The sequence below is a fragment of the Thamnophis elegans genome, chromosome 2, assembly GCF_009769535.1.
Source record: "Thamnophis elegans isolate rThaEle1 chromosome 2, rThaEle1.pri, whole genome shotgun sequence".
NCBI classification, from domain to species: Eukaryota; Metazoa; Chordata; class Lepidosauria; order Squamata; family Colubridae; genus Thamnophis; species Thamnophis elegans.
The window spans coordinates 50,681,040-50,702,355 of record NC_045542.1 but is presented as its reverse complement, the minus strand read 5'-3'; the positions used below and the strand labels follow the sequence as shown (position 1 = coordinate 50,702,355).

Below are 21,316 nucleotides of genomic sequence, written 5' to 3'. Positions count from 1 at the left end.
CGGCTGTTTCTTCCTTTTAACTACCAGTGGGGTTTGAGCTGATTGGGTGGGAGCTTGGCTGTGTTCTGATTGGGTGGAGGTGTGTTCTGATTGGTTGGGGGTTTGTGCTTCATGTAAGGATTGGAGGGGTTTAAAGTGGCTAATGGTGCAGTTGTGGTCTGGCTTCTGGTCCTTAGTCGTGCCTCATCATCAGTGTGGGTTTTAGTCTGCTTTCGGTGTGGATGTGTGGTGGTGACATCCTGTGTGGTTCTTGTGAGTGTTTGTCTGGTGTCATTCCTCATGTTAGGAACTCGTTTGTCAATAAGGGCGGGTTTCCAAATGGCTGGTAGGCGGGAGGTATCGTCTCGTTTGTTCATGCTGTGTGGGCGTTTTTCTATCTCGATGGCTTCTCTGATTATTCTGTTGTTAAAATGTTCAGCTTTGGCAATAGTTCTGGTCTTTTTAAAGTCAATTTTATGTCCTGTAGCTTTAAGGTGTTGGACCAGGGAAGAAGTTAGTTCCTCTTTTCTGATTGCGTTCTTGTGTTCTTCAATGTGTGCTCTTATTCTTCTGTTGGTTTGTCCGATGTATGTGGTGGGGCAAGTGGTGCAGGTGGGATTTCATATCCACCATCCTAAGAAACCCCAAAGACAAAATTGAGTTAGAAAATCAAGGAGTATATGAAATCCCATGCATCCCATTACTCAAATCTCAAGTCTTTCTTCTATGCAGATATTCTCCTCACTTCTACATTTCTTGTCTGACAGCCTCCCCAGTCACTGAATACTGAGTCATCACAACAGACTTGCCTTAGTAGTGTAAGGCTAACTGCTAGTTATATTTATGAAACAGCAATAACCCTCAAGGCATTTAAATTGAAAAAAACATCTCAGATAAAAGAACTCTACGTACAGGTTTTTATAGAGCTAAGATGGCAAATTATGGCATTGCTTGTGAGACAGTTTAATTGTTCATCTGAGCTTACCCTCTGCTCCTCATGGAGACATTTCAATGAAGGACAATGTGAAATAGGTAATACCTCTCCGTGGGAAGGAAGGTCTACATACTGCTGGGTAGGGTGTTTTTTTTAATTGCTTGGCTGGAAGCATTTGTTGCTATTCTTTCCTTCAACTTTACTCTCGCCCTCTTTTATGTAATTTTAAAGACATCTCTGCTTCTTACAGCCTATTATTATTTATCATTAATGGAAAGAATATGCAAGAAGAAAGAGAGAAATGTGCATTTGCTTGGGAATCTTGTAATTGAAAATGGATTATACACAGAGAAAAAGGGGCTGTCTTTGCCACTATGCAATTAGGGAGAAGAAAGAGACTGAGGAATCTCTAACAATTTCTTGAATTCCAAGAGAGATCCCCCCCTGCTTCCCTTCCACAGCTTTGCCCACCTTCCTTTCCACCTGCTTGTCCATCACAAATGTTCCATACAAACCAGTCATGATGAACTACTGTATTCTAAACTCCTGTTTCAAACTTCAGGCAGCCTTGTTGTACAGCTGTCATATATGTTAAAACACTGAGAATTTTTCCTGGCTCCAGCTGGTTCCTTAGGAACTGGGCCAGGGGCCTCATCAGCATGTAAATATATGCAGATTTGTTTTTGACACTCACACATACACAACTACTCTTTATAGTGGAAGAAGACTAGCAAGCTATAATATGGTACTAGGAAGGATTAGAAAGTGAGAAAGCTTTCCCCTTGTTCCCATTGTCATGTAGTTTCCTATTACCTGCAGGGAAATATCTTTTGGCTTTTGATCAGCCATCAAATCAACACATCAACAAGGAAAAATGGCTAGAGGTCCTGGTAGGTTTGAGGAGTTGGTAGGAGGTTGACTTCTCTCCTTCGAGTAATTCCTCTGCACATCACTCATTTGTTGTTAAAAACATCAGGGACTGCTGCTCCTGATTGCTCCCCGTGCTGCTTAGTTGACTGATGGAGAAAGTGAATTAAGATCTGGTACATGACAGCTGAAGTCAAAGATCAACTGAGCCATGTAGTTTGCCTCTAAAGAACAGAGAGAATAAGATTTTAGGTTACAGGCTGTTCCACTGCAAGCCAGATTTTCTGAATATGAGAACAAGTGTCTCCCACATGGGATGCTGAATGATCAAATCTTCCACCATTTTCCTGTTTATTCAAGCAGCCATAGAGAGACCTCAGCTTGGCACTGCAGAAATAAGGGGTCCTTGGTGCTCTCCGAACATGGTTGTTTCCTTGCAGACATTTCATTACCCCATGGATGACTTGGGAATGGGTAATGACTACCCAGTGCTAGTCAACCCCCTCCCCCCCAAAAAAACAACCCCAAGCTCAGAAATCAGCAAGGATCCTTCATTTCAACCCTGAGCTACAAATATTCTTCTTTATTGATTCTAGGAATATCTAACCATTTCTCTTTATACTATTGTCATTTAAAAAATCAGCACCATAAAACTGCTACAAAAGACAACATACCACCTTCATACAAAAACCTTTGTAGAATTCATTTCTGGAATATTTTGCCTAAACCACACATTCAACCCTGGGAGATGAAGAAAATCCACACTGATGCCACTCAGACTGCATTATGCAAATGATGCCTACAATATAGCAGAGGCCCTAGAGGGAAAAGTGCAGTCATGATTATGGAGGCGCAACACAAATATTGCCCTTCATGGAAGGGTCCCTTTTTGTGATCCTTAGGCTGACAGCTGAGATTCCTATTAGCAGTAGCTCACAGGTTCATTGCTGACCATCATCAGGGAAAATGATCTCCTTTTATTCATCTCTAGAAAATCAAGCTGAAAGCAGTTGTATTGCACAATGCTACCCCGGGCTTCTTTAGCTGTAGCTAAAGACCGTTCTTCAAATGCTTGCATCTGAATAATAATCCACAGTAAATATAAATTGACCAGGTTAACCAAGAGAAAAATGATGTGGTAGCCACTAAACAGCAAATCCCCAATGAACATTATTATTGCTGCTTATGTTGTAGCCCACACACAAGTTATATGCTAAGCCAAAAAATTAAGTTTGTGCAAGTGTTCATCTGTACATGGACCAAAAGTTCTCATCAATTTTTTACAAAGAAACTTTTGCTCAGCTTCCAATTACTCCCTGAACTACAGAGTTCTGCTATAAGAAATTGGGAATTCATAGACGCCTCTCATGGTGGAACTCTTTGCATGTTTATAAGTGCTTAGAACTGGAAGCTGTGAGGTTGATAGATTATGAAGGTTTTGTGTCTAAAGAATTAGTTGGTTTTTATATATAGACTGCTGTTAAATTCTGAGCTGATGCTGATATTTAATGCTTTCATTTTAGCTCAAAGAAATATTTACACATTTTGAGAACATGAATTCTGGCTCCTAGCTTAGATTACAGCTTTCCTGGAAATTCATCTCACATAAAGCAATAGAGGGACAGACAGAATGAGCAACAGAGAAAAAGTGATATAATTGCCTTGAAAAGTGTAGTTCCTTTCATTTTGTGTAGTTTGTGTGGTCTCCGTCTTTTGGAGTCATTGGCTTTCAGACCTTTGCCATCAATGAGATGCAAAGACTTTAACAAAATAAAGTCTCATAACATAACCAGTCGGGCAATCCAGCTTGGTGACAGAAGGAATATATCAAAAAAAGCAAGTGAACATGTTAAATGTGTAGCACACATTGAAAAGGATGGAATCAAGACTGTACAAACTTAACTCTGTCTTTCTGCAAAATATAAATCAACATTTATTCCTGTTTGATGAGGATCTTTTTAACAGGATGAAAACAGGAAGAAATAATTCTACAAACCAAGAATGGGGACATTTTATAGCCTCAGGTCACAGCTATATCTCTTGGGTTCCAGAGTCTAACATGAAAAAGCCTTCAGTTTGGAGAGTGTTTGCTTTCAGTGTAGCCAACAGAAGTGACAGGCCTAATGCCTCTGGTGTCTTGAGGGACACTTTTGTGGTATGGTGTGACAGAGCCTTGGCCTAGACTCCTCATCCCCATACAGCCTTGCTGTATGCATGACTGGCATCAAGCCTGATGACATCACATGGCAACCTTGAACAACTGCCAAGACCTACTCACCAAGTTTGTTTTTGACAATGTCCAGGATTTCAGTTTCTTCTTCAGCTGGAAGAAAGGAGTGGCCTGCAAAGAGGAGTTCCCAGCATGGTTGGCGTAACACTTCCAGTATGAGAACCCCCAAAGCTCAAACCTAGCAGAAACTGCCCAGGCACCCAAACATGATACAGCTAGATCAGAATCTTTCTTACAGACTAGAATGAAGCTATTTGAAGAAGCTATCTGGTTCTCTGTTAACATGGAGCAAACATTCCTTCTTTCTCCTGACTTTCCCCATGATTGAATTGCAATTTGGCCCAATACATTCAGCCTTGGAGCTAGGCAACACAATTGTGTACAGAACCATAGTTTCCAATCTGAGTAGAAGAAATGTTTGAAAATTAACGTTTTGCCCAATGTAATCTCCCCCAATCCAGAAACTGCACTTTGTAGTATCTTGCTGAAAGCCACCCAAAACTTCCTTGGTAAGTATATGTGCAATTTTTTTTTCTAGTCCATTAGTATTGGCTGTCCCTACATAATGGTGTTTATGTGCAGCAATAGTCCATAGTTGGAAAGATAAATGAGACTTAAGTATTTGCCTCTGATTGGATTGCTCATAAAATTATCAGAGGTAGTTACAACTAGGTTACTTCCAAATATAGTCCCAATATAAACTATGTTGCAAGACAGTTAATGGCCATTTCTTTGCCATCATCCAAGGTTGTCCTGAGTCTTATGTCCTGGATTATATTCTTGGGGCACTGTTTCTGGTTCAAACCATGGAAACTGGACAGTGGGAATCAAATGAAAATGCTATATACACTTGGAAAAAAATTACGCATGGGAAAAATATCAACAAACACAGATGTTGGTTAATGCATCAGCCTGTGTTCCATCTGATCAGTATCTCTGTGATCATGTGATTTTGCAAGCTTAGAGACAACATAATATTTAGATCAGAATTTGAAGGTTGACGTTCTAGTTGCTAATGGGCTCTTTTAGCTCAAGGTTCTTTCAATTTTGGCAATTTCTGTGGCTGAGCTTGCCTATGTAAAGAATAGCATGCTTTATTCCTCTTTCATTATGGAGTGCTTGTTCCTCCATGTTCCTTAGTGGTGGGACTCATAACACATCAAAAGTTAAAGCACTGGCCTCTCACTGACTCCTCATTACCTCAAGCCCTTAAATAATTTCCGAATTCCATTCAACCACTTCTGGTGAAATTGTTCAAAACAAGAGAGGCAGGATGGATTGTAAAAATTCCATCTGTTGTAACATTGATAGGGGTTTGTACTAACAGGCTAGTTTCCAAATTTTCAAATCACAGAACATAGTTTTTATATGAAAACCAGTAGAAATGTAATAGCCCTTGGTATAAACTTGATGATATAACTTCTTTTATAAATAAACTTACAAAGTGTTACAAAGTACAGAAAACTATCAAAAATTATACTAGACCCGATTCAAAAGGAAGTTCTCCAGCTGGACAGATATGGGGATGTAAGCTCTGAAGAGCCTCACGTGAACCCTGCCTGACAAACCAACTCCGGGGATCCTTTTTTGGATCAGACCCCCCCCCTGGAGTGGGGGCAAAGAAGAGGCAGCATCTCATCAGACCCAGGGGGAGGCAATATGTCCCTCGCAGGTCAGAGATTTGCCCTCTAAATCGGAATAGAAGCAGCAGCATGGCAACATGGCTGCACAAGAAGCTGGCTTCCAGCCAAAACAACTGAACAGGAGTGTGAGGGTTAGATGAAAGATTCGTAAGAAAATTCATTTAACCCACAGTCATAAATCAAAACTTGGAAAAGGCAAAGAATCTTGAGAGTACAAATAATATTAATAGACAGATCTGGATTTTGGCAAAAGGAAAAAAAGAAAGGAAAATGGAGGGTTGAAACACTAGCCCCCCCAAAAAGCCATTTGTTTGAAACAATTCAGACAGAAAGGGAGAAAGCAGAGAAGTGACAAACCCACTCAAACACAAACTCTAAATTTAGTTTTGGATTTGAAATAGAAACCAAACATTCCAAGGGAATTACTTCGTCTGAACTAATTTATCTTAAGCAACTCCAATTAATAAGAGGTGGAATGCAACAACGGAGAAAGATCAAGAAAAAAGCACTATTTTCTCACTGACAACTGATAACTTAATCTTGCCTGCGCTGAAAGTTTTCATTAACCAACTGCCATAAATCAGAACTTGGAAAAGTAGGAGGCGAAAGAAACATACCCGGGTTTGGCTGTATGCAAGTGTGTTCCAATTGATATATTTTGAGCAACTATGGCCAACGAGAGGTGGAGAGTGGCAAGGGGAAAAATAATAACAGGGTCAAGAGCTGGGAAAATATGAAGTTTTATTCTCTTTTTTCCTGCAAAAGAGCAAGATGGCTCCAGCTTCTCTTCCGTTTTCATATCAGTTGAATTAGCTAAATTTAAAGTGGACCAGAACTTTGAAATAAGATCTGTATAACTAACTGCAATTTTGGAACTGGACATTAAGGAAGAACAAAAGACCAAGATGGCTCCCGTCATTCTTCTCCACTGCAGTTGAATTAGCTAAATTTAAGGTGGACAAGAACCTTGAAATAAGAAATGTATAATTAACTATAACTTCGAAACTAGACATTATGGAAAGATGGGAATTTGAAGAACTATGTGAAATTATAAAAAATATGCATAAATTATTAAAAGCAAGCCTAAACAGAATTCTGAATTCAAAGAAGCAGGTATTTAAAGAAGAAGAGAAGGAAGAAATGGTGTGGGGGGAGATAATGAAGAGGTAGAAACAGTTGGAAATAAAAAGCAGACAAAAAACTCTATTGGGTTTGGCAGTGGTATAGGGAAAATTGAAAAGGAGGGATGTGTCCCAACAAAAGGAAATAAAAAGCAGACAAAAGATGTTTCGGAGGTTGACAGTGGCACAAGGAAAATTGAAGAAGAAGGTTACGCCCCAACAAAGGAAAATATAAAAGATTTCTTTGATGGTGGTTTGAGGAAAATTGAAGAGGGTGCAGAAGTCAAAACAAAGAAAAGAGAGAAGGCAGGAATAGAGAAGTGGGACAAAAGACTTATTAGGAAAAAAAATCAGATAACTAGAAATTGTTATATGGGAAAATACAAAGCTGAGATAAAGGGTTTACTCCTAAATATGACAATAAAATTAAATTTCTAACTGATTGATTATAATAATGCAGATAATTAAATAAATCTTAAATATATGGAATATGGACAATATGAAATTGATATGGGGAGATTGTAAAGCAGAGGTTTGTGATTCACTTTTATACATGATAATTAAACTGAGTTGCTAATTGATTGAATATGGCAATAGAAGGACAATTAAACATGGGTTAAAATATACGAAACATGGACATATATAGGACTTCTAATATGATGAATAAAGTGAGATGTGTACCGCTTGTTATTCTAGATAGTAGATTAAGGGAATTGTAATATACATTGAACAGTAAGGATTGCCATTTTAGACAATTAAGGGTAATCTAAACCAAAATATGGAAAAATGGTGAGGGAATATGAAATATACGTACAATGGGAAACTATTGAGATTTAAAGACAGAATCACAAGGTTGGAGATGTAAGGATGGATAATTATATAAATATAATGATGAAAATAGCTGGGAATTGTAACCAGGTCTACCTCTCGGCCAAAATGAGGTGGGGTGGTGGTGGTTTAAAAGCACAATGACTATATAGGTATACTTTTTTCCTCTCTTTTAAAAAAGGAGGAAAATATATGTTAAAATTAAATATGTATTTTGAAAAGGAATTATAAATACCATCAACATAAAATGGAGCTCACTCAGAAGCTGAAATACATCAAGTAAATGAGATGAAGAGTGTGAAATAGAGGGGAGAGGTAAGGGAAGAAGAGAGGGATAGGAGAGAGGGCAGGGAGGGGAAGAGGAAAAGAGAAAGAAGGAGTGGAAAGGGGAGAGAGGAGAAGGGGAGAGGAAGGTGAAGTAGAGAAGAGAAGGGTGACAGAGGGAAGAAAGGGGGTAGGGAGGCAGAGGAGAGAGGGAGAAGAAAGTGATGGATAAGGTATAAATATGGTGTACAGAGAGCAGAAGAACCAATAGTTGTTTTGGGGAGTTGGTGGCAAGACGAAATGATGTTAACATTTAATAATGCAATACGATGTTGACTATGTAATAGTATACATTTGGTTTTATGTTATGAAAATGGAAAAATAAAAAACTTTATATATATATATATATATATATATATATATATATATATATATATATATATATATATACACACACATACATACATACATACATACACATACATACACACACACACACACACACACATATATACACACACATATACATATACATATACATACACATACACATATACACATATATATATATATAAATATACATACATTTAAAGTCACAACCCCTGGTATGCCCAAATATGGGAGGAAGGTTACTACTTCCATTCTCTGTCCATCGGCTCGTCACAAGAGACCATCCAGACAGAAACCCAATATTTTTACTGTTGTCTTCGTTACATTTGTGTTGTATTTGTGCTGATAAATAAATATATCTATACTAGTCTTCCTTTATTTATTTATCAGCACAAATACAACATATTATATATATATATATATATATATATATATATATATATATATATATATATATATATATATATATATATATATATACATACACACACACACACACACACACACACACACACACACACACACATACATAAATAGTTATGTTGAAGCCATTATTATCTATATTACAAAAGAGAGAAGCAGAAATCGCCATTAGCAGAAGCAGCAGTCCATCGTGATGACATATGTGCAAATGCTTTGGTTATGGGCTTGCATCCCCATATTTGATTCATGCATGTAAGTTACATCTGTATGATGACATCCATATGCATTTTTGTTGTTCTCCCACCTGCCCACTGAGTGAAGGTTCTTTGGTACAAATGTAGTTGAAATTTACATTGGGTTAAATGAAAGATGATGTCTCCAATAATATAAGTAACCAACAGATGCAGTATTAACACACTAGAAGCCTTGGCATGTTCTTTTCATTTTTTTAAATTCTCTCATTCAATATTATCTGATACTTGGAGAACTGCCTTGTCAAGTCCCTGGAGTTTTCTTGGCAAGATTTGTCAGAAGTGGTTTGCCATTGCCGCCTTCTTGGAATTGAGAAAAAGTATCCGGCGCAAAGTCACCCAACTGGCCAAAGTGGAACTAGAATTCACAATCTCCTGGTATTTAGCCTGATGCCTTAACCACTGCACAAAACTTGTTCTTGACATGTTCTTTACCATCTGTTATTATACTTCAGGAAGTTGCTCTGAGAATACATTCATGTTATTGTTCATGAAATCAAAGCACTAGGATGAATACTAATCAGCATGGTGTGCCATGATTCAGTTTTTGGCTATTGAAAGTCTGCTTCCAACTGAAAAGTGCCACTCAATGCAGGATGTTTATGGTGATGACTATGTTGATATTAATATTGTGGATCACTGGACCCAAAAAATGTCATGATGATAAACCAGGAAGAGCTGATTTTCTATGATCAAGGACAAAATAGGTGACCTATGATATCAACTAATGAGTTTCCTATGAGATAGGTTGATGAACTAATTGAGAACAATCAACTGATTACTCAAAGTGGAACTGCTGTCAAGCTTTGCTTTTCACAAGAATGTGTGGGGTCACTTTATTGATCACATTAATGATCTTCATTATTATTGTTCAATATCAGAAGATCTGTGCAAGAAGAGTTCCTTGAATGCTGAGGGTAGAGAGAAATAGAAAAGTTTTATATTTCAAATAAAACTTTTAAGAGTTGACATTTTGCAGTAATGGTTGTCACACTACAGAAATGAAGGTGAGAAATTTCTTCCACAGATCACAATAGGCAGTGAAACAGGCTCATCATTATTAAGCATAAATGAAGTGTCAGTCTATGAATATTATCTTGAAACCTTGGGGGTGGGGATTAAAATTCAGACCTCTGCAGGAAAATTCTTGATTTCGGAGTTGCAAAAGTTGTTAGTCAAATGGATTTTCTTGAACCTGGCACTACTATCAACTCAGAGCACTACTTTGAAACATCCAAAAGTTTTAAACAATATTTAAGCAGAGTTTGGAAGCACAAGAAGGAAATTTTGATATAACATCACATTGCTTGTCTTCATATGTCATGAGCTACCCAAGAAACTAACCTGAGGTTGATTGTCACCTTTTAACTTCATCTATCATATAGTCCCAACTTGGTGCTTCCACCTTTTCCCAAAATTGAAGAAATACATTTGTGTTTGACTCAGAAGAAAAAATGGAAAGGATTGTCTTGACATAGTTGAAGAGATAAAGCATGGGGTTCTTTTATGGTGGCATTATTTAGCCTGCCAATTGTCAATTTATTGCAGGAGAGCAGTAAATGATGGCAATATATGGAGAAGTAAATACAAGTAACAAAGGAACTCATTTCAAAGATTAATTTCCTAATTCATGTATTTAAAAATTCCAAATGTAAAGTTATAGAGGTGGAGGCATTATTTTTCATTTAACCCTTATATCTTCCCCAGGATTTGCTGGCCAAAGATAGGAAGCAGGCAAAATGTGTGTTTTACAAAACTGCAGTACGAACTGGGGTGCCTATGGATGTGACTGGTTGGTAGGAGCAAGATACGTGATTATCTTTTTTGGAGAAGGTAAATTACAAAGAAGTAGGACTGTTACTGTTAAAGGAAGACACTGGCACTCAAATTCACATATGTATTGGCTACTCTTTTCTATAGTGCCTTAACTAAAATAGGTATAAAAATGCCTCCATGTCTTAGAGTATGTGTTTAATTTTCTAAACTTAGTCTTTTCCTTGACTGACCCCTTTTGCACCTGGTTTGAAAGAATGAGTATGCTGGTAATTCTCCTGAACTGTGTCACTTTGGGCATGTTCCACCCTTGTGAAGACATGGGCTGCGACTCTCCACGCTGCAAGATCCTCCAGGTAAAATTTGTTTTATCTTTATGCCAGTTTGTCAAAATGTAATACAAGAGAGAGGCCTTAGCGTAGTGGAAAAAGACGCTCATGTTTTGACTGCATCAGGCTTCAGGTTCAATCTCTAACATCTCAAGCTTTCTTTTTCGTGTGTTTAAAAGACCAACTAGGACTCTATAAGGGTCTGCCTTTGAAAAGTATCTGGAAGCTTCAGTTGGTCCAAAAGACAGTGGCCCACATAGTTTTGTGCAGGCCTAAATGTTCAAGGGACGCAGTGGCTCAATGGCTAAGATGCTGAGCTTGTCGATCACAAAGGTTGGCAGTTCGAATTCCTACCACCGCTTAACTGAGTGAACTCCCATTACTTGTCCCAGCTTCTGCCAACCTAGCAGTTTGAAAGCATGTAAAAATGCAAGTAGAAAAATAGGACTCCCCCCTCCCTTTGATGGGAAAGTAATAGAGTTCCGAGTGCCTTCAGCATTTAGTCGTTTAGTCACATGACCACAGAGATGTCTTTGGACAGTGCTGGCTCTTCGGCTTTGAAACGGAGATCAGCACTGCCCCCTAGAGTCAGGAATGACTAGCACATATGTGTGAGGGGAACCTTTACCTTTACCTAAATGTGCATATGTGTCATCTCTCCTCCTGGATTTACATTGGCTGCCAATTTGTTTCTGGGTCCAATTCAAGGTGCTGTTTGTCACCTTCAAAGCCCTACATGGCTTGAGACCAGGTTTTTTAAAGGACTGTCTTTCCTGGTCCACATCTACCAGAGGAGGGAGACAGGAAATGCTACAGGTTCCCTCTCCTAATGATCTAACTAGCACGATGAAGAAGTAAGGCCTTCTCCATGGTGACTCCCTCCCTATGGAACCTCATCCCTGAGGAGATAAAATTGGCCCACACTTTCACACTCTTTTCCAAGGTCCTGAGGGTTTGCTGCAAAGAACCCAGAGTTGGATGGAGCCCATCAAATGGCTTATTTGAGTGGACTGATTGTTGTCATCAGGGGTGGGGATGTGGATTATTGCTTTTTATTGTTTTTTATTAAGCTACCCGGAATCACTGAAAGTGAGTTGGTAGGTCATATAAATGTTCACAAATAAAGAAATAAGGAACATGATATGCAAGTCTGAGTGAGAATAGCTCTCATGGCAAATGTTTTCACCTGATTTAAGACCTTGTATCCTGTATCCTACATTCCATGGATATAGGGAAATTCTGTTAGAGGCAATTCTCTCTCTGGTCTGTTTGCCATATGGGTAAAGAATCAAGATGGATTTCTTACCTATCATTCTTGAGCTATCCATATGCATAGTTTTCATGACATATATCCAAGGAAAGCAGTAAATGCTAAATTTACTGCAGAAACTAGCAGGAATTCAAATACACGAGCCAAACATTTATTTGGGATAGGGAATTCACCTCAAATCCAAACATTATTCAGCGTGGGAGATCCACTGAGAACTGAAATTTGGATCTAAAGAGGAAGCAAAACCACCGATTCCCACTGTTAAAATGTAGGGGAGTTGTTTTTGACACAAAGTGGGGCAAACAATCTGTCGCATGAGGGTAATTCATAGTCTAGTTTGTTCAGATCTTGGCTTCCTACCTAAATAAATCTGGTTGTGGTTGGAGACTCATAGCCAACTTGAATAGGCTTTCTTTACTCATTTTGGCACTAGAGATGAGGAAACATCCAGCTCATATAGCTGTGCACTTTCGTCCCACATCTGGGGATGAAATAATTTCCTTGCCCATCATTCTTTTAAACTTAGAAATGTGGGAAGAGTTGTCTTCAGGAGAATATAAGATTGGGATAGAGGATGGCTTTAGAACAGATCAGGTCAGATTTCTTGAAAAATGAACTGCCACCAGCTCAGATTTTTGTCACAGATCCTGCTTTTTATCTTCCAGAGCTTTGATGATTTTATCTTTGCCTTCTTTGCGGTGGAAATGATAATCAAGATGATTGCCTTGGGGATTTTTGGGAAGAAGTGCTACCTGGGAGACACGTGGAATCGTCTGGATTTTTTTATAGTTTTAGCTGGGTAAGTCAGAAATTAATTCTAAAACAAAAAGCAATTTTCTGCTGACAACAACTGAGAAATAGATTATCGTGTTCATATTTCTTAGTTATTACATGTAGCTAAACGGAACAAATGTAGAAAGTTTTAGCATAATATTGTGCCTAGCGCAAATTGTATAGAATTTCAGTTGCTTAGCTCTACTTTTTAATGTTTCTACCTTTATTCTGGCAACCTTTCTCTCCCAAGGCCCCTCCAGATGTGTTGGGAACTGCAATTCCCAGAGTGCAACCAATGGCAGCCTTGGCTGAAAATTCTCAGCACTGCAATCCTCATGCACGCCAATTATGCCATACATACAAAGAGCAAAAAAATGCAACAGAGGCCTATTATTTATTTTGCCTCATTCAGAATTACATGATAGATTTCAGCGAACATTTCCCCGGCATTTGGAGTACTTTCTTTCAGCTACTGAAAGACATTAAAGACACTATAAATAATCTCATTGGAGATTTATGGAGTGTTTTATAAATCCCAGCCAAGAGTTTCTGTGTTCTGTTATTTCTGGTGTGCAAAGTTGGAATTTTCAGGGTCTCCTGCACAAGTGGCCTCGGAGTCATTCTCCTCTCCTTTTAATGTAAAAAGCTCAGGAGTTGCTGAAAGGACATGGGGAGGTGGAAGATGGAAGATGAGGGCATTGTTGGGGAAATTAGGAAAGCTCTAATTTTGCATCAGATCGTTTCCTTCTATGCTCTACTCATATCCTTCTCCAGAAGTAGTTTTTAACCTGCAAAGATTATTAATGAAAAGATAGTGTTTTTATGTACGGCACATGTTCTGTTCCTCCTGTAATGACCCACATATCTATGATAAAATAAAAATATTAAAAACATCCTTGGAAAACTGCAGAGGCGGATGTATTAGGAAACAGAGAGAGTCAGAAGAACTGGGTGTCCAGTTTAGCCCCACTTGTTTAAAAGTAAAAGGATCAGGCATGAGTCCATGTTTGCTAGCTCAGGGGCAGACTTTGTGTGCCATATTTGGAGCTGCCTTCCAAAGTGGATGGACCACACCAGTGGTGGGATCCTGCTGGTGGTGATTGTGCACTTCTCACACTGCATGCATGCATAGTTTTAAGGAAACTTAACTTCCATGTTACTGCTAAGGAGTAACACAACCGAGGTGCCACTCTGCCGTGCGTATTAGCTGAGAAGATATAGGTTAGTAAAGCTCAGGGTCGGGCAGGCGGGCCCACCTGATCATTGGAGCGAACCACTTCACTCCCAGCTGATTGTTGAAGCTACCGATTCACACCCAACCAGTCTGAACCGGATAGAATCCCACCCCTGGACCAGACCATTCTGACAAGGAATGAAGGGGAGGCTTTAAGCAGCATTTAAGTAGTGTTACCCCTCAAAATGTCCAAACCCTCCAAATGGTGGTGGTGGGGAGAGACTAGAGTTTTGGCCTCACTACTCAGAATGGGGAACAGAGAAGGAGTCCTGGTGGATCTTTTTTTTTTTTTTTTTGTATGCCTGGCACTGGGGATGGGCAGTCTTCCTAGGACAGGATTTTTTAAAATTCTAATCTAATTCAAGGCTCCCCACCCCTGTTCCAGCAACTAGTCTGCCCAAACAAGCGATTCCCCATTGGTGGCATGTGAAACCACATCCCCTTTGGTCCACAGAAAAAACTCTCTCCCTGAAGCCCAAAAGGTTGGGGGGCCACTGATCTAATCAGTTGCAATACATCATTACTGTTCCTTTTAGTTATGGTAGAGGATTTTCCAATGATTTGTGCTCCATGATGTTTACTTGTGAAAGGACATTATTTGATGACTGAGGACTTGATTTACCAACATAAAGCTCCAGATGTCTTTCCAAGTAGCAATGGAAGGGAGATTCCCCCAATCTTGCTGCCGGTCAAAGGATGCTATATGTTACAGGATACAATTATGCTGTAAAGGACAGACCAGAGATCTGTATAATGTTTCTAATGGCCTAGAGCAAGGATCGGCAACCTTAAACACTCAAAGAGTCACAAAGGTCCTAATCAGAAGCTCCCACATTCAGTTCTGAAGCCGACTGGATGTCTGGTTCCCCCACCATAGAGTCTCCTCCTAAACCGGCGTCCTTTTTCCTCTACCTGTCCTAACCAAAAGCCCTATCAATTGTGGAGTTGACCAGTGACAAAGAGCCACAGCAGAGGGATGAAAGAGCCACATGTGGCTCCAGGGCGCCCTAGCCTAGAGTTAACCTTGAATTTTCTGCAGGAGATCACATGGAGCCAACCTCATTAAAATACAGAACGATGCCAGTGAAAGATAATATTTGTAACTCAGGGTTAAAATGGGGCAGGGGTCCTTGGTGCTGTCTGAGCTTGGTTGTTTTCTTGCAGAAGTTTCCTTACTGTACTGTGCAGTTCTGGTGATGTTACTTAGTTTGGGTAATGAAATATCTGCAAGAAAATAACCAAGCTCAGACCCTTCACAGAGGAATCCGTTTTTATATACAGAGACTACCTTGTGCATTCTTTAAATCTCTAGGACTTTGTATGTAGGGAGCATCACCCCTGGGCAGCCATTCTCTATTAGCCCATTCTAGAAGATGAAGTGAATAAGGATTGTAGGCAAAGATGTGACAGCAGCAACAGACGTCCCCAACACCTCTATCCCCACTGTGCCCCTATCAGCCAGCAAATGGGCAGTACGAATGGGTGTTCCTTACCATCTTCCATGGGCCTCCTCGCTTCCCATGGCATTCGCAGTGTTAACTTTTGCAGACAGCAGCAACAGAGGAAGGCCACTGTGAAGGCTGACAGCCACAAACCCCACTTTCCTTTGTTCCCTGCCAGCCTGTGTGCTGCTTTCCATACTGTAAGGGTTCTGCAACTTTGGGTGGACATAACTGGCATCCTCTTCAAGCATTTGCTCCGGCTCCAGAAATATGGGTAGTCTCAGTTTCATGCCGATTGTCCAAATGGATGAGGTTTCAGCGAGTTTGTTTAAAGCATGAAGGCTGCATTCCAAAAAGGGGATATTTCAGTCAAAATGTCCGTGATTGCCCTTTTGTTTTGAGGGAACGCGACCAAGTTTTTGCCTTTCATGAAGTGGGTTTTTTTTTCCCTTCCAGAGGCACCTGGTTTAAATTAAAGGTTCTTTCTAGCACCCGAGAATCTCCTGGCTGAGGTTTCCAATCCACATGAAAAGTTCCTGGCCTTCAGCCAAAGAGGGTTAAATTTCCTTGACACATAAAGGGCTCGGAGGCTCTCTCTCTCCCTCTCTCTCTCTCTCTCTCTTTCTCTCTCTCTCTCCACCTTCCTAATGACGAAGAATGCCTCGACTCTCTTAAACTTCTGCCCCTACTCCCACACACACCCTTTTGTGTATAATTAACTGGAATTTCCTGAAATGGACTAAAGGGTTTGAGAAAGAAACCGCAATGGCCACATTTTTCGGGTTAGGAAGTCAGCAGCAAAAGCTCATCATACTGGTAGAAGCAATTTTTTAGAGGGGTGATAGCAGGGGTGGGCTCCTGGGGGTTCGGGAGAACCTCTAGCTAAGATTCTGTGCAGTTTGGAGAGCCCCCAAATCTCACTCCTGGCTGGTTCCACCCACTCCTCCCTGGACTGCCAGGAGTCCCTACACAGCCCATTTTGGATGCAGGTAAGTGCAGGAGGCTCAGGGAGGGCAAAAAACAAACCTACCGGAAGTTCAGGAAGGCCAGAAACGGGCTTGTTTCCAGCCCCCAGAGGGCCTCGGAAGCCTGGGGAGGCCATTTTCATCCTCCCGGAGTCTCAAGGAAAGCCTCTGGAGCCCAGGGAGGGCAAAAATGCCCCCCCCCCATAGTGCAGGAGGCCGACTAGGCCACGGCCACCATGGCCATGGCCAACAAGCAACTAGGCAGAGAACCTCTTGCTAAAACTTTTGAAGCCCACTCCTGGATCATAGGTTCTTGTAAGATCCTCCTCCTCCTCCTCCTCCTCCTCCTCCTCCTCCTCCTCCTCCTCCTTCCGTTGTTGTTGTTGTTCTCTTCCTCCTCCTTCTCCTCCTCCTTCTGTAGCAGCAGCAGCAATTAACCTTTCTTTAATTTAAGCTATAGAGTTCATAGCAGTGCACACATGTGTAGGAGGCACAACATCATGGTTTCAAGGATTCCTGAGGTGGTGTTCCCAATCCCCTCAATCCCAGTTGTGTTTCATGTGGCAGGAAAAAAAAAGAATTGTAAAATGCCTGGGGGTGCAGTAATTAGCTGCAAATTGTTTTAATTGAAAGAAAATGTCGGTTTCGTATAAATTAAATGTTTTGTCACTTTTAAAAATGCCCAGCTTGTCTTCAAACAGATCAGCTCTGACCCCAGAGTTGCACATCTTTCCTTTAGGAAGGAAGATTCAGTCAAATGAGACTTGCTTACAGCCACATAGAGTCATGTGTGGGGCTGGGTGCGAAGAAGTCTCTGCTCAAACTTATAATCCATTGTAGTGTATAAGGTCTAGTAGTTGCTTAGCCAGCTTCATTATTCCAGCTCTTCAACATCTGGAAGCTTTCTCTAACTTGATGCTGTCCAGAAGTATTGAAGCTATAGCCAGCCTGGCAGAAATACAGCTGGGATTCTGGGACTTGCTGTCTCCATAACCTGGAGGCTACCAGGTTGGAGAAGAGTGGGGTATGATATAAAAATCTGCATTGGCTGCCAATTTGAGGAAGCCCTTGGCAGGCAATTCAATCTCTAATATTTTTACTAGCTACACCGAACTTTTGACAGGATTTGCTAAGAACGGGACTACATCAAGGTCAAGGAATAATCATACTTTAACTTTGAGGTTATATAAATAATTATAGTCATGCAGGTTTCATCAGTGGAGTATCAGAGAAGGTGATCCAGCAGTGATGCTGGTAGCAGTGGTGAATTCTGAGACCTGTTTGAGGATGCCTCTTTGGGATCTGAAGCCTGCTTCTCAGAGTTTTGCTATATGACTCAGTTAAACAAACAAAGTTTCAGATTTAGGTAAATGTGGATTTTGAACCCAGGACAGTCTTCTTAGCTGCCCAAGGGCTGTTAGTGACTGCAGATAGTCGGATCTTACTTTCTCTACTTCTCTACTCTTCCTAAGGACTCTGGATATTGCCATAAATCACAGAATGGCCAAGTCTAAGTTTAAGGCCTGTGAGTCTTCTTGCATTAGTGTGTAATTCACATTTTATTAAATCCTTACAGGAACAAAATGTGAATTTGACACCATAATAATTGACTTCCCATACAGCCAGAGGTGGTGTTCATCAGGTTCTGACCAATTCTGGAGAACCTGTAGTGGACATTTTGAGTAGTTCAGAGAACCAGTAAATATCACCTCTCACTGGCCTGCCCCCATCTATTCTCTGCCTCCCCAGTCCCAGCTGATCGGGAGGAAATGGGGAAATGGGGATTTTGCAGTATCCTTTCTTTGCCACACCCACCAAGTCACGCCCCCCCACGCCCACAGAACCAGTAGTAATTTTTTTTGAATCCCACTCCTGCATACAGCTGATTGTCAAAGTAGAAGTATAAGAATAAACCCGTCCCTAAATACATCTTACATTTGTTTATGTATGAGTTTGTGAAGAGGGAATTTATTAGTACTTTTGAAAAATATGATCCTAATGTGATGAACTGTCAGTCCTAAATTACAGAGTTGACTGCTCTGCAAAGTGAAATTCACGTCTTCAGATGGACACCAGATCAAGGACAGCCATATTCTTGTCTCCTCCCTGTTTTTCAAGAGAGGGAGTTACTCCAACTAACTCCATCTGTCTCATTCTAGAGCAATGTTTTTCACAGTTGCTAACTTTAAGATGTGTGGATTTCAAAAGCCTAGAATCTCCAGCCAGCTGGCTGAGGAATTCTGGGAGTTGAAGTCCAAACATCATAAAATCATCCAGGTTGAGAAACACTAGCATAGATAATGATTTCTCACTCTCCCTCCCTCCTCCCTTCCCACCCTCCCTCTTCATCTCGAAAAAAAAATCACATCTTCATCTACACTGTTTCCCTGAAAATAAGACCTCCCTGGATAATAAGCCCAATTGGGCTTTTGAGCACATGCACTAAAATAAGCCCTCCCCAAAATATTGCAACACAGCAGCAGCCATGAGGTGAGCACGCTCGCTGCCTCTTGTACCTCAAAAGTAATAAGACCTCCCCGAAAATAAGGCCAAGCACTTATTTCAGGGGTCAAAAGAAAACAATACCCTGTCTTATTTTTGGAGAAATACAGTTGTATTAGCTCTTTGAGATAGTCAGACAAGAAGCAAAACTATGAGTACTAACTGTATTATATGGTTAGATTAACAGAATCTTGAAAGACTACAAGTATTTCTCATGTTACTCTCCAGAAAACTAGGGGGGGGGGTCATTCTGAAACACTTCCCAAACCCCCTTTCCTTTGGTGAGCTCAGTTACCTTTGATACAATGATTGTCTACCCTGTATCTCTTCCTCCTGTCTCCCAAGGTCATTATCACATACCATTACAGTTGGCTAAGAGATGCCCAGAATATCCAGCAACAAATGAAAGTGCATTTTAACATCTCTTTTAAATTGTTTGTTTAGCACGGCAAACATTGATCAGAATTTGGGAAAGAATCTACTTCTGCTGAGCCCAAATTCAATTAAATGGTAATCATTCAGAGACGATTCTGTATTTCAGCTATTGGATACAAATCAAATATGTGCCAGAGAACTATCAATTCAGTCTCACATTACCCCCAAAGGCTCGGTTATTACATCATGGCAACTATGAGAATCCAGTTGAACAATCCTGCATTACCCATGGGGAACTCTGGGGAACGTAGAGCATCATTTTGTGCCTCCTGATTCCTTTCTGCTATCTAGGCTGCCTTGCCCCTTTTCTCACCAGCACATTCTAAGAGTCGCGTGCAAAGAAGACAGCATGTAATTCTGAACATGTGTGAAGCTTGCTGAATTGAAACCTAGCCGAGGCTTCCCTCCTAGGCTTTTGCTTGGCCAATTTAGCACAGTCTAATAACATCTGCAGCACTTTGTTCATGCCAGGCTTTGGGGGCCTATTCAGATGTGTTGAAACTCCCTTCCAAACATGCCTTTCAGAGACCAGTCTGGAGAAGATCTTCCATGAGCTGATCCTTGGTTTACACAGCAGAGAGAATTTAACTTGCAGTAGGAAAGTATATGCCACTTACTAGCCACTAGCTTACTAGCAGTTGTCGCTAAATGCCAGGTCTGTAATTCACAAGGCTCCCCTCGTCCGGGACTTAATTTTAGACGAGAGGGCAGACCTGGCATGTATTACTGAAACCTGGCTGGGCCCGGAGGGAGGAGTCCCCCTCGTAGAGATGTGCCCAGAAGGATTTCAGGTGCTCCATCAGCCGAGAGCCCAGGGAAGGGGTGGAGGTGTGGCTATTGTTATCCGAGAGTCTCTAGTACCTCGTAGGATCCCTGCTCCGGAGCTTGTCGGGTGTGAGTCCCTGCTGGTGAAGTTGGACCTCAAGGGTCAAGTGGGTTTGCTGTTAACGTACCTGCCTCCCAACAGCATTGCAGCAGCCCTCCCCTCGCTCCTCGAGTCGGTAGCCGAGCTGGCAGTTGAGTTCCCCAGGCTTATGGTTCTGGGGGATTTCAATTTGCCTTCGCTCGGTGAACACTCTGATGGAGCGCAGGAGTTCATGGCTTCCATGACAGCCATGGGATTGACCCAGGTAATTCGGGGCCCAACCCACTCAGCGGGTCACACGCTCGACCTCGTATTCCTCTCGGAGCAGTGGACTTGTGATCTTGGTCTGAGGGGTAGTGAGATCATACCCCTGTCGTGGTCAGACCACTGCCTACTGAGGCTTGACTTTCGGAGACCAAACCTCCACTGTAGGGAGGAGGAACCGACCAGGTGGTTCCGCCCCAGGCGACTTATGGACCCTTTGAGGTTCCAGACGGAGCTTGGGGTTATTCCTGATACTCTTGCCCACAGTCCGGTGGAGACCCTGGTTGCTGCCTGGAACTCGGCAGCGTCGGAGTCTCTTGACCGGATTGCGCCACTACGGCCGCTCCGAGGCAGTGGATCCAGGAGGCCTCCTTGGTTTACCGAGGAACTCCGGGAGAGGAAGCGCCGGAAGAGACGCCTAGAGCACCTATGGAGGTCCAACAAATCCGAATCGAGCCAAGCACTTCTAACATCGTGCATCAAGGAATACATCAGGGCAATTAGGACGGCAAAAAGAGCTTATATTGCCACCT

At 41.2% G+C, this 21,316-nt stretch overlaps 1 protein-coding gene across 1 annotated transcript in view; it reads left to right on the top strand.

Moving 5' to 3' along the window:
- Positions 1-21,316, top strand: part of CACNA1G (calcium voltage-gated channel subunit alpha1 G) — a 484,357-nt gene that overhangs the window by 216,891 nt on the left and 246,150 nt on the right. The window contains exons 2-3 of the mRNA XM_032212057.1: positions 10,948-11,059; positions 12,968-13,101. Coding sequence (XP_032067948.1) covers positions 10,948-11,059; positions 12,968-13,101 — 246 coding nt within the window. The remainder of the gene's footprint in view (positions 1-10,947; positions 11,060-12,967; positions 13,102-21,316) is intronic.